This window comes from Anolis carolinensis, chromosome 1, assembly GCF_035594765.1.
Source record: "Anolis carolinensis isolate JA03-04 chromosome 1, rAnoCar3.1.pri, whole genome shotgun sequence".
NCBI classification, from domain to species: Eukaryota; Metazoa; Chordata; class Lepidosauria; order Squamata; family Dactyloidae; genus Anolis; species Anolis carolinensis.
In genome coordinates, this window is record NC_085841.1 from 60,456,199 (window position 1) to 60,469,520 (window position 13,322).

The 13,322-nt window shown below is 39.3% G+C and overlaps 1 protein-coding gene across 6 annotated transcripts in view; it reads left to right on the forward strand.

Moving 5' to 3' along the window:
• Positions 1–13,322, forward strand: part of lyst (lysosomal trafficking regulator) — a 128,164-nt gene that overhangs the window by 64,500 nt on the left and 50,342 nt on the right. For 3 of the 6 annotated variants that reach the window (XM_062975305.1, XM_062975317.1, XM_062975308.1), the window contains 6 exons: positions 1,261–1,430; positions 1,532–1,684; positions 3,672–3,830; positions 4,182–4,373; positions 9,572–9,741; positions 12,308–12,514. In XM_062975305.1, coding sequence (XP_062831375.1) covers positions 1,261–1,430; positions 1,532–1,684; positions 3,672–3,830; positions 4,182–4,373; positions 9,572–9,741; positions 12,308–12,514 — 1,051 coding nt within the window. The remainder of the gene's footprint in view (positions 1–1,260; positions 1,431–1,531; positions 1,685–3,671; positions 3,831–4,181; positions 4,374–9,571; positions 9,742–12,307; positions 12,515–13,322) is intronic. The other 3 variants (XM_062975314.1, XM_016999183.2, XM_062975320.1) reach the window with 3 other exon arrangements.

The following is a 13,322-nucleotide window of genomic DNA, read 5'->3' on the forward strand; positions in this document are numbered from 1 at the left end:
ACCATCTCGCCAACGGGGACTCGGGGCGGCTTACATGGGGCCATGCCCAAAACAATACAATATAACAGAATATAAATAGAACAACAAATCAAAACACATTGAACAATACAATAAATGATAATATACAGTACATACGCAAAATCAGAAGAACAATAGAACAAGGGTGGGCCACATGAACACTAAGTTAAAACTCAGGGTAAGAAAAAAATACGAGTAAAAACCACAGAGAACAGGGTTATATCTTTGAACTAGGCTTTTAAACAATAACTATTACAAAATTGAAATCTGATTTTAATTATTAAAAATCCAATTCAAAAATGTAATATGATTAAACAAAAAAATATATATAAACCCATTGAATTTTATCAATCTTGTTTTCGAGCCTGGTTGTTTGGCTTGGTACTTTGATATGGCCCAAGGGCTAATCAATAAAATGTTCTGGTTCTGGAACCTTGTTTTTGAGTGTAGGACTGTTTATTTATTTATTTACAGTATTTATATTCCGACCTTCTCACCCCAAAGAGGACTCAGGGCGGATCACAATGTGCACATATAATGGCAAACATTCAATGCCATATAAACATAGAGACAGAGACAGAGACGCAGAGGCGATTTAACATACTCCAGCTTCCAGATTCCTGAGGAGATGCTCAATTCCGGCCACAGGGGAAGCAGCTGCTTCATTATCCACTGTGGCATCTTGATGGATACCTCATTCCAAACGGGAGCTGTACGATTTTTATGGTGTTGTAAATTAGTTAAATTTGCCTCCCCGCAAAGCGGTACCTAAATTTCTACCTGATAGATGCAACTATCTTTTGGTTGCTTAGGTCAACAATGAGCAGGGGCCATTTTTTATTTTATTTGTTGGATGCTCACCCCAACACGGGCTGGCCTTGAACTCACAACCTCTTGGTCAGAATGATTTATTGCAGCTGGCTACTTAACCAGCTGCGCCACAGCCCGGCTACTATAATTTTATGTGGCCATATTAGAAATAATCCAGACAGATTGCATTTCTATATGGCTGTAAAAGTATTTCCATTTCTAAATTAGTTATATGTCTGTTTCTAATTTTAGTGGATAGAATATTCTGAATGATTCCACTTTTTTGCCATATACATATAATAGTTTGTAACATTGGAAATTGGCAAACATATAATGGAACTGAATAAAGAAGTATAATTTGACATAACATCTCACTATCTCATATTCTGTCTTTAAAATATGGAAGTTCAATAACTGTTTTCACTTCCTCAGCAGTATCCTCTCCGATGACTACAGGCTACTTGTGTGTGATATACAACAGTTACTTGTAGCAATAACTATCCATGCCTGCAGCTCCTCGGGTTCCCAGTATTTTCGGATCATTGAAGATCTCATGGTGTTACTTGGACATCTTCAGAACAGCCAGAATGAAAGGACTCAGAGTAAGCCTTTATGTAGATGTATTGGAGATAAATTTTATTTTTGTTGAATAATCTTTGGAATAATTGGAAGAAATGTGTGTTCATTTGATCTCTGCTTTCAGATATAGCTGTTGCTTTGCAGTTCAGAGTCCTGCAGGCAGCTGTGGAGTTCATAAAGACGGCAGGAAATCAAGAGTCTGAAGATCTGAACAACTCCTTTCATGTACCTGTTACACATCATCAGGCTATATTTCAAAAACGGAAAAGTGTTTCTGGTGAGTAATTGAAGTTGGGTACAGTTCCCTGAAATGAGTAGCCCTTAACCATCTTTTGTAATTAAACCTAACTCGTTTTTTTGGAGAGCATACCTGAGCAAAATGTGATCCATGGATCACATTCAAGGAGCCTTTTGTGGCCACCATACCCTCCAGAGGTCAGAAAATTCCCCCAATGCCTTTGACTGGACGGGGGGTGGGTGGGCAATTTTGCTACATTTTGCTCCCCAGGATGTAACCAGGATGTGATATGGAAGTAAACAGCTTATTGTGAGCCTATGTTGCCTCATGGGTGCCTAAAAGCATGTCAGGTATGTCCCAAACATATCCAGAAGGCATTTAAGGGCAAATGATTTTCCTTATAGAGGGTGCAACTCTCTATGATCTCCTGAAGGCTTAATAGAGCCCCTGAGATTTCACAGTTGCCTAGTCCTATAGTACACAGATATCTGTTTATTTTCCAAGTTTATAAATCAGTTTTCGATATACAGTAGAGTCTCACTTATCCAACATAAACGAGCCGGCAGAACGTTGGATAAGCAAAAATGTTGGATAATAAGGAGGGATTAAGGAAAAGCCTATTAAACGTCAAATTACGTTATGATTTTATAAATTGGCTACTAACAAATTGACTACAAATGCATATAGAATTGCATAAAATTAACTTAAATTATTGCTATTGACATTAATAATTGAAATAGGATAATTTGCTGGAATAATGTTTAATCTATTACCTAACGTATTAGTTTTCAAAATAGATTATGAGATTTAGAGAGATTAGTCTGATGGTTGTTGTTGTTGTTGTTGTTGTGAGACTAGTATGATGATTGTTGCTATTATTATTATATTTGTATCCCACTTTTATCTCTAGATTAAGATATGAAGCTGCTCACAACATTAAAAAAACACAGCTTACAAGTATTGAAATAGTATTAAACAACCAGTCAATTAAAAACTGTTAAAACAATCAAATATCCTGGTTTGTTCTTAAGAACGTTCTTTAAAGGCCTGCCTGTATAAGGAGGATTTAGCCTGCCTCTAGGAGAACAGCAGGAAGGTGTCCGTTCTGGCTTCTCTGGGAAGAAGGGAGTTCCAGAGATGAGGGGCAGCGCAAAGAGAGAAGGCCCACTCTCAGGTCCCTACCAACCAAGTTTGCAATTGAAGTGGGATCAAGAGAAGGGCCTTTTCTGAGGATCTTAGAGTTCGGTCACATTCACCTGAGATATAGAATCAGCCATATAGGGCTTTATAGGCTTTAACCAGCACTTTGGATTATGCCCAAAAACAAACTGGCAGCACATGGAACTGTTGTCACCATTGAAACCTGGGGCATATTGTGTTATTAGTCTTTCACAAGTATACTTTTTAAAATTGCCTTCCCCCTGACTGTTCCTCTGCCCCCTGGATAAACCATAACATTTTCAATATGATGGTTTCCTAGCAGTGGTGGTAGACCAATAGTTCTGGAAACTGATGTGCTTACTTCGTTTAGAGGATATTGATTCACTGCAAATGGAATAATAAGTGACTAGCTACAGGGAACAGTCAATGAATCAATAATCAGAAATGTTTGGAGCAAATCAGAACATTTTTTCTGAATCATCTGCCTTGCCACAGTCAATTAATAGGCATGGCCTTCAAAGATCAGTAGTAGAGCATGTGCTTTGCATACAGAAATGAGAGGTCCTGTCTATGACATCTCCTATATAAAAGATTTAATATCTAATTAGCACACTATTATTTAGGTTCGTCTTACCTTAGTACTCCTATGCTTAAATCTCTTAACCTTGCACTATTAAAGCTGATGAAATGAAGTGATACTTGTGGGTCATGCAGTTCAGCTGTTTGCATTTCAAGACTTCCCTTTGCTTAAATCTCTTAACCTTGAATCATTTTATAATGTGACTTTGCAGCAAGATATGCATCTACCTATTTAAGGTTAGTAATTGTTTAAACTGATACATTTTGTTCATTGTTTGAAACAAAGGTTCAGTTTCAGTGAAAGATTCCATTGTTTCTGATCTGCCAAGACAGTCACATTCCTACAGTCAACGTCAGATGCATTCTTCCATCAGTCTATTAAATTTGGAGTCATTCCTCCTGTCCCCTCTTGGATCTACTTTCTGTTCAGTCCCTACAGAAACAGGTGCAGTAATGGTAGCTGTGTCTACCAGAACATTGTGAAAAAACATTTTTGAAGAAATGTTTTTGTAGAACTAGATATAGAATATTTGTATCATTGGAATAGTACTTGATATGCCAGAGAATTAGACTTGTTCATTAAACAGTTAACCTTGCTTATTTTTCCCCTCTAGTTCATGATGTGTTAATCAAATCTAATGCCTAACACTGTGTTTCTGTCCAAATGGGAGTGTAATTATAGTCACCCCTAATATTGTAGATGGTTAAGAATTATTGGAAAATTAAAGCATAAAACTTTTCCATGAGATGCTTATCAGTGGCACTCTTATTTGTATTTCTTTTTCATTTTTTAAAGCATCAAGAAAATTTTCTCTTGCTCTGTCGGATACATTGCTAATGAGAATGCGTGCCATCGCAAGTGAAGAACTCAATGTAATGATGCAACAGAGAATGAGTCAAGACAATCCTGTCCGTGCCACTGAAGCAGAAATGATACAGAGACTACAAAGAATCACAGTTCTAGCAACCAACAGGTTTATGTATCAAGGTAACAATACTTCAAAAATGCAAATGATTATTTGCATATTAGTTTTCATTCAGTCTGTGGCATCTGCACTTCATATCATCCCAGTATCATTTCTTTTACTCATCTGTCTCAGCTCATTGTACCCTGATTTCACAAGGTTTATCTGTTTTGTTTCCACTTAATTCCACCATATGACATTCCTAAGAGAGTGGAGTATGACTCTAAGGAAAGAAAAGGGTAGAGTTAGGTTTGAAAGCATTGTTCTGTGAATTTTGTTATCGTGCAGCTATGAATTGAACCTGTGCCTAAGTAACATGCAGCTTTTCAGATGATGTTTAACAGCAGTTTTCGGCATACCTCACCATCTGTGCAACCTATTAATTATTCAGTTAATTAATTTATATTATGCTTTTCTCTTATGGAACCCAAATCATCTTATCCTTTATGTTAAAACAAAATAGAGGCTAGGACTCACGGGAGTTGTAATTTAGCACACTTTGATCTGAGCTATCCCAGTGTTCCTATGGCCTGGGAACTGTGATGGGGCTATTTGATAACCTAACCTATCTGTGAAAGGGTCCAGCATTATCCATTCCGGCAGTTAGTTGCAACAAACAGGACTCCGATAGCTGCTTGTAATTTTCCCAGTAACTTCTTTATTTAAGTCACACCGACGACTCAAATCCAACGGAGCTTTTTCCTCTTCTCCCACTCTCCCTCTTATCTCTCTCCCTTCACTCCCCCCTCCCTCCTTCCAATTACTCCACATCTGTCTCTGTGCTTGCATTGATTCAGCATCCTTGGATCTTGCTGGTGTTTTAAAGGAAGAGCTTCTTTCTAACTCCAGGGTGGGACCCTCCACTGTCTCCCCCTTACATGGCCTCCCCACCAAGAGGGGACCGGCCGGTGTTTGCATTCTGGTCAGCTCACCCTGTCGAGAGAAATAATCAACATTAGCATGGTCTTTGCCATGCCGGTGAGAATTGGTGAATGCATAGGGTTGTAGACTAAGATACCATCTAGTCAATCTAGGATTGGCATCCTTCATCCGATGCAACCACTGTAACGGGGCATGATCTGTGACTAACTGAAAGGGGGCACCCCACAGATAGTGTCTTAGAGTGTATATAGCCCATTTTACAGCCAGTGCCTCCCGTTCAATAGTTGAATAATGTTGTTCTCTAGGACTTAACTTCCTGCTCAAATACAAGATGGGATGTTCTTCAAGCCTCTTCGCTGTGCCAAGACTGCCCCCAACCCCCATTCGGAGGCATCACTTTGTACAATAAAGGGTTCAGAAAAATCAGGTGCAGTCAATACTGGAGCCTGGCATCGTTTGTCTTTCAATCCCTGAAAATGCCTGCTCCTCTCGACTCCCCCATCTGATTTTCTGTGGACACCTCTTCTTAATCAAATCAGTTAAAGGAGCAGCAAGACTGACAGAATGCAGAACAAATTCATGATAATATCCTGCCAGCCCCAAAAACTGCTGGACCTCCCTTTTTGTTTGAAGTCTAGGCCAATGAACTACCTGATCAACCTTCTCTGGCACTGGTCGGATTTGTCCCCCTCCTACAATGTAACCTAGGTAAGGCCACCTTACACTTCTTGGGATTAGCAGTGAGACTAGCTTACCTAAGAGTATCTAGAACTCTTTGTAAATGGACTAGGTGATCTTCCCAAGATGAACTGAAAATAATGATATCATTGATATAGGCAGCAGCACAATCCTGTACTGGTCTTAACACAATGTCCATTAATTAGCCTTTCTAACTCTAGGGTGGGACCCTTCACAGTCTCCCCCTTACACTATCCAATTGGCACACTCTCTTGCAAGCCCCCCGCAAATCTGGTGGGGGCACAAGAAGCTCAAATAATTCTGGGTTTGATATGGACTGTATTAAAATTAACCAACAAATAAGACTTCTGTACAGGAAACTCTGAAGATCTCAGTCTGGTGTGGATCTTGCAAACCTTTGGAATCTTATATGCTAACTCCAACATAAGCAGGAATCATTAGCAGAATTTAAGTGGAACCAACTTCTAAATCAAGCTGTAACAAACAACTATAAGCAGTTTTGGTACTTGGTCAATGGACTGAGTGATTTAAGTCCAACATTCACCTCATCAATCTCTCCAACAAATTGGTATAGTTATTTTTCAAACCTCTTCAGGCTGATGTGTTAGAAACTCATAGTTTATTTATTTATTTATGTACAGTATTTATATTCTGAGCTACTCACCCCGAAGGGGACTCAGGGCGGATCACATTGCACACATATAAGTCAAACATTCAATGCCTTAACATAGAACAGAGACAGAGACAAACGCAGGCTCCGAGCTGGCCTCGAACTCATGACCTCTTGGTCAGAATGATTTGTTGCAGCTGGCAGCTGGCTGCTCACCAGCCTGCGCCACAGCTCACAACTGCGCCATAGTTCAGCGATAGATCCTCCTGAATTGACCAACTGACTCCCTGTTTCAGTACAGGAAATTACAGACCCAATAGCCGGTCTAAAAAATGGAAAAGCAGCTAGATTGGTTTAATTATCCCAGAGATTTTGAAATTGGATCCCTTTTTCTTTTCTTTTTCTTTTCGTGTCAGGAGCAACTTGAGAAACTGCTAGTCGCTTCTGGTGTGAGAGAATTGGCCGTCTGCAAGGACGTTGCCCAGGGGATGCCCAGATGTTTTGATGTTTTACCATCCTTGTGGGAGGCTTCTCTCATGTCCCTGCATGGAGCTGGAGCTGATAGAGGGATCTCTCCCCGGGTGAGATTCGAACCTGGCAGCTTTCAGATCAGCAACCCAACCTTCAAGTCACAGGGCTTTAATCCACTACGCCACTGGGGGCTCCTATAATTGGATCCTGAGTGGTGGATACCCTCTTGCCGGTAGTATTCACCATTATTAACAAAACAGGCATCCTACCAAGTAGTTGGCGATTTGCCATTATAGTACCAATCTACAAAAAGAGTGACTCTACCGATCATTCCAATTACCGGCCAATTAACTTTCTATCAGTAATTGGAAATCTATATATAAATTTCCTATTAATCAAGTTGCAAACCTGACTGGACCATAATAAAATCATTGGCCCTGAGCAAGCTGGATTCTCTAAGGATAAATCAACCTTGGATCACTAGTTAGTACTTTCACATTGGCAAACAAATACTCCACGCATAAAGCTTTCAAGCTTTGGCTGCTTTCATTGATCTAAAAGGAACCTTAGACTCAGTAACAAGAAACCTGTTGTTGGAAAAGTTGTGGTCTTTGAATATCGATCCCAAACTTCTGTTTTTAATTAGACAAGTATACATGAATACTGTTTGCCAAATTAGATGCTTTGTGGAAGGCCAGCTAACTTCTAGAATTAGTGCTACATGTGGGGTCAAGCAGAGTTGCATACTGGCTCATACTTTGTTGAAAATATTCTTGTATGACCCCAGGCTTTAGCAGTGGGGAATGGTCATAGTCCCAAGCTCCATTCTATACACGTTCCTTTACTCTTATATTCAGAAGATGCTGTGTCCTAGTATCAGCCTTAAACACTTAATTCATTGCGTTGCCAATTACTGTGAAATAAATAGACATAAATTAGCTATGTTAAATCCAAAATTCTTATTTTTGCCAAAAAGTAGAAGCCCATGTCTTGGCAGATCAGGGGCCATAAAATTGAACAGGTCAAATACTTTTGATACCTTGGTATTTGCTATAGATAGAACCTGTTGTGGCTCTCCCAGCGACACGTAGTAATGGCTTCTGTAAAACCAACATGGCAGCAATATAGCGTTTTTTTCTACAGTAAGAGTAACCAATATATCCCTGCTGCCCTCAAAGTTTTTGAGGCTAGGATTGGTTCACTGTTACTGTATGGCTTCTGTGTTCGGATTTCTGCAATCAATGAATAATTTAATATACCACATTCCAAGTTTCTACAGAAACTAATGGGGCCCCCTAGATGTGTGCCTTACGCTATTCTATGCATTGCGACAGGTGAAAGTATTTTTGAAACCTTGGCATGGATAAAAGTTATAAAATTCTGGCTGCATATACATTTTCAAACAGACTCCAAGAGCTATACTTACTTAGGCGATCCCTCGTAGACCAAGGATGATGGTTCCAAATGTAGTGTCTTGGCAGTGGGTTCATATGTGGCTGTGGAGCCCTATTCTTGATCTGCATATTCTCCCGCAGTGAAGACATCGGTTTCCAGACGGAAGGTGGTACCGGTCAGGGTTGGCTTGATGTGCCTTTCTCTTGGTATGTTTCTCCCATAAGCCCTTTATTCGTGCCTCTTTGAATTCTGCAGCACTGCTGGTCACAGCTGGCCTCCAGTTAGAGTGCTCCAGGGCCAGAGCTTCCCAGTTCTCAGTGTCTATGGCACAGTTTTTAAGGTTGGCTTTAAGCCCATCTTTAAATCTCTTTTCCTGCCCACCAACATTTCATTTTCCATTCTTGAGTTGGGAGTATAGTAACTGCTTTGGGAGATGGTGATCAGGCATTTGGCCAGTCCAGCAGTCTTCTTCTGAATACATTGTCATCGGCATATTGAGTTCTATAACAGGTGTTGTGACCTTGGTTTTGGCTTTTAGTCTGCTGAGGTTAAATAGCTTGCCATCTGTCCGATAGATGATTTCCACTCTGGTGGGAAGCTTCCCATCAACAAGATGAAGTATCATAGCGATAAAGATGGAAAATAAGGTTGGAGCAATAACACATCCCTGTTTGACACCTGATTCCACCTTAAATGGGTCACTTTGGAAGCCATTGCTGTCCAAGACTGTTGCCATCATGTCATTGTGGAGGAGCTGCAGGATGTTCATAAATTTTTTCAGGGCACCCGATTTTTTGGAGGATGGTCCAGAGAGCACTGCGATTCACTGTGTAGAATGCCTTTGCAAGGTCAATAAATGCCATGATTTTGTTCTCTGCATTTTTCTTGGAGTTGTCATACAGTGAAGATCATGTCCACTCTTCTTCTGGAGGGCTGGAAGCCATTCTGGGTGGGTGTCTTCTGAGACAGGTAGAAGGCGGTTTGCAAGGATTCTAATAACCCGGGCACCACCGGGTCCCAAAGCTAGTTGTAAATAGAAAAAACAATATAGGGAAATATTTTTATAAAAGTGTGCTTATAATCTTCCCTGCATACATTATTAGTAGTCTGAATTGGATTAGCCTGATGAGGTGCTGACCTAATAATGCTGTTTAAACATTGCAGAACTTTCTGAGAGCTATCTTCATATGATAGAAGGCTCTGTCCAAAGGAGAATTTCAGTTTCACAATTGGACGAGACAGATAAAGAGGACCAACAGGAGTTACCTACTTATAAAAATCCTTTTTTGAAAGAAATGTTTAAAATAATGATCGAAGGAATTGGATTATCAGTTGTAAGTAACCATGTTTGGTATTATCTCCTGAAATGCACTGTCTCCCCTACCTCTAACCTGCTTACTTACTCTGAGCATGTGTGTTCTACTCTTTGCTTTTCTATTCTTCTGTTAGATTTTTTTGATCTGTAAAAGTAAATACGTTTTTTTAGAAACACAATATGACTGATCTTGGAAGTTTCTCTCTCTTTTGAATGCAGCATAAAAAAATTCTCAGTTTTCCAATCCAAACCTGATTTTATGGTTGTTGCTGTGGTTTTTTTTAAATGTTGTTTTAGTTATTTTTGTAAACCAAGTATGTGGTGTATATTGAGGGGAGGGAATGAGGGGAAATGTAATCTTATTTTAAAGTAATTGTCAAGAGTATCTAATTTCATTAAATTGTTTGCATTATATTTTAATGCATAAAATCAAAATACAGTAGAGTCTCACTTATCCAAGCCTCGCTTATCCAAGCTTCTGGATTATCTAAGCCTATGTTTTCAATATATCGTGATACTTTGGTGCTAAATTCGTAAATTACAACATAACATTACTGCACATTGAACTACTTTTTCTGTCAAATTTGTTGTCTAACATGATGTTTTGGTGCTTAATTTGTAAAATCATAACCTAATTTGATGTTTAATAGGCTTTTCCTTAATCCCTTCTTATTATCCAAGATATTCGCTTATCCAAGCTTCTGCCAGCCCACTTAGCTTGGATAAGTGAGACTCTACTGTAATTTCAAAGAACAATTTCATTCATTTTATTTATTTACTTTATTAAAATGTTTACATCTTTTCCTTTAGCCAATGATCTCAGGGTGTGGCTTAAAACAATTAAAAACAATAAATCATTACTATAGTTTAACATATATATTAAAAAATTAAATTAACAACATACAATTTATAATCAATTAAAGCAGTCTTGAATAATAAAAACATAAAACATGTTTTTAATAGAAAGCCAAGTTTTAGCCAGAATGATTCTAGTACTAACCAGAGAGAAGGAATTCCACAGAGTGTTAACATAGAAGTAGCCTTTCCCCATATCATTCTGTAATACATTTCCCTGTTGATGATGGAGATATTCCCTCCAATAGATCTCAATTTTTGGGTAGATCTGTATATAGAAAAGTGGTCTTTTGTGTATCTGTGTCCCAAACTGCTTAGTGTTTTTCATTATATCAGAAGTATTGTGAACTCAAAATAGAAGTATATTGGCAGCCGGTGTATTTCCTTCAGAACTGATGCTGTATAATATCCGAGTGGAATCCCATGAGCAGTCTAGGTGCTACATTTTGCATAAACCTTCAGAGTCATTGTTAAGGGCAGTCCCATTTAAAGTACATTGCAGTAGTTTAATTGGGAAATTACCAATGCATGGACTACTATTGGTAAGCTATTCCTGTCCAGGAAAGGCCATATCTAGTAGTCTTGAGTATTTGTATGGAATTACTACCCGTTTCTATTTGTATCATTTGTATGACCCTGTTTCCGTTTCTGTCTGCCGCTTATGGAAACGGGTGCCTATACAAATGAGCTTTTCTGTCCAAGGTCTGAAAAAAACCCAAAGATTTTTTGAGCCTTGGGTGGCAAAGCGCCAGGGCCTGCCAGCCAGGGCCTACATCTAAGTGGGCCCGAGGCTTGGCTGTAGACCCTGCCAGTCAGGGCCTACAGCCAAGAGCCAAAAATCAGCTGACCAAATAGCTACTGTTCCCCCTCTTTCTTTTCCGTTTCGCTGCTTCTTTTGTTCCAGAGTGGGTTGTACCAATCCGTGCCATCCAAATAGACTGAATGGTACAAAACCACAAAAGAAACAGATGAAACAGGATTCGGGCCCAACTCTAATAACTACTGCACCAGTTGAAATTGGCCTTAAGCCTGCTGAGCCACCAAGTTTATCTGGGCCTCAAGTGACAAGAATGGATCTATGAGTAATCCCAGATTTTTCACCATAGAGGGAGTGCACCCTTCATCCAAGGCATGTGCCCTACCCAGTTTTCAAACTTTAGATCCACCACTCCACAAAGCTGTTCTCTTTTTAGGATTCAATCACCTTCATCCAGCCCATTACAGCCTCCAGGCAGTTCTCCAGCCTTAGCCAACTCTGATGAGAAGTTCTGCATACTGATGACACCTAGCCTCAAAACACATAATGTTTCTCCCAGTGGCCTCATATAAATGTTGAATAGTATAGGAGACAAGATTGAACCCTGTGGCACTGCACAGCCTTGTAGCCATGGGGCTCAGCAGTCTTACTCCAGTGTCACCCTCTTGAACCTACCTTGGAGGTAGGAACAGAACTATTGTAAAACAGTATCACCTACTCCCATCTGCCAACATCAGTCCAGTAAGATACCATTTTCGGCAGTGAACTATGCTGTTTTGGAGTGTGGTGGAGGTTTTTAAGCAGAGACTGGAAGGCCATCTGTCAGAAGTGCTTTGATTGTGTGTCCCTGCATGGTAGGGGATTGGACTGGATGGCCCTTGTGGTCTCTTCTAACTCTATGATTCGTTAGAGCTTAAATTTATACGGTTAGGGAGAAGCAACTGATAAGAGAATTTCACTCTTCATTGTTTAGGGTACCAGTCGGATAAGCACTCCAAAGCAACAGTGGAAGCGAATTGTCTTGTCCTGCAAGGATACATTTCGAACACAGCTTGGAAGACTGCTTGTGTATGCTTTGTCTCCAAAACGCTGTCTACAAGAAAGAAAGCAAACACTGGAAATTTTAATGGAAATTAATCAGCAAGAAATTTTGAGAGATTGTCTAAGTCCGACTTTGCAAGTAAGCTTTACAACACTTCTTATAGGTGAAATCAGCACAATACATTAAAAAAACTTCCATAAGATTTGCTCTCGGAGCAAATTATGGGGCGACAAAATTTATTGGATAAAATGTTCCTTTTATGAACACGGTCATGACAAATCAAAAAAATACTTGTTTGGATTTTCACTTTACCTAAGTATGCTATGTTTTGCTTAACTTTGCTTGATTTATTCTACAAAACATTCATGTGCTTTGGAGGACAGTTCAGGGCTCCCAGAGAACATTTTATTCTTCATAGATGGTATATTTTCCTCCAGGGATTATGATATTTTTCATAAGAGCCATTTAGCCAGATCTTATACACTTGGACTGTAGAGATCTTAAAAATCAAAATAAGCAGTTTGAATTGGTCCTGATAACAAACTATTATAGTAATTACGGTAACTCTCTGTAACTAAGCACAATTAGAGAGTCAAACAAAGCTGGAAAACGCACTCGAGGGTTGTAGCCACCATGTGGGAATTGAGAAATATCCCAAGCGACAATCCTGCCAACTGAGGAGGTGGTGAATATTTTCAAGATTGAATCAGTCCGTCCCACCCATTATCGCTCACATAAGCACAGTGATTCCAGTTATATATGTACAACATTAATCAGATGTTTTCACAATAACTTGATTCTCTTTTTGTCATTTTCACTGGCAGTTTTGTATATTCTGATTCAATGAGATTTTTGATATCTTTTAGAACAAGAAACCATAAAGTTATATTACAAATTCCTTCCAGTTTCCTAATAGCAAAATGTTTGGACATGTTACATAGTGAAC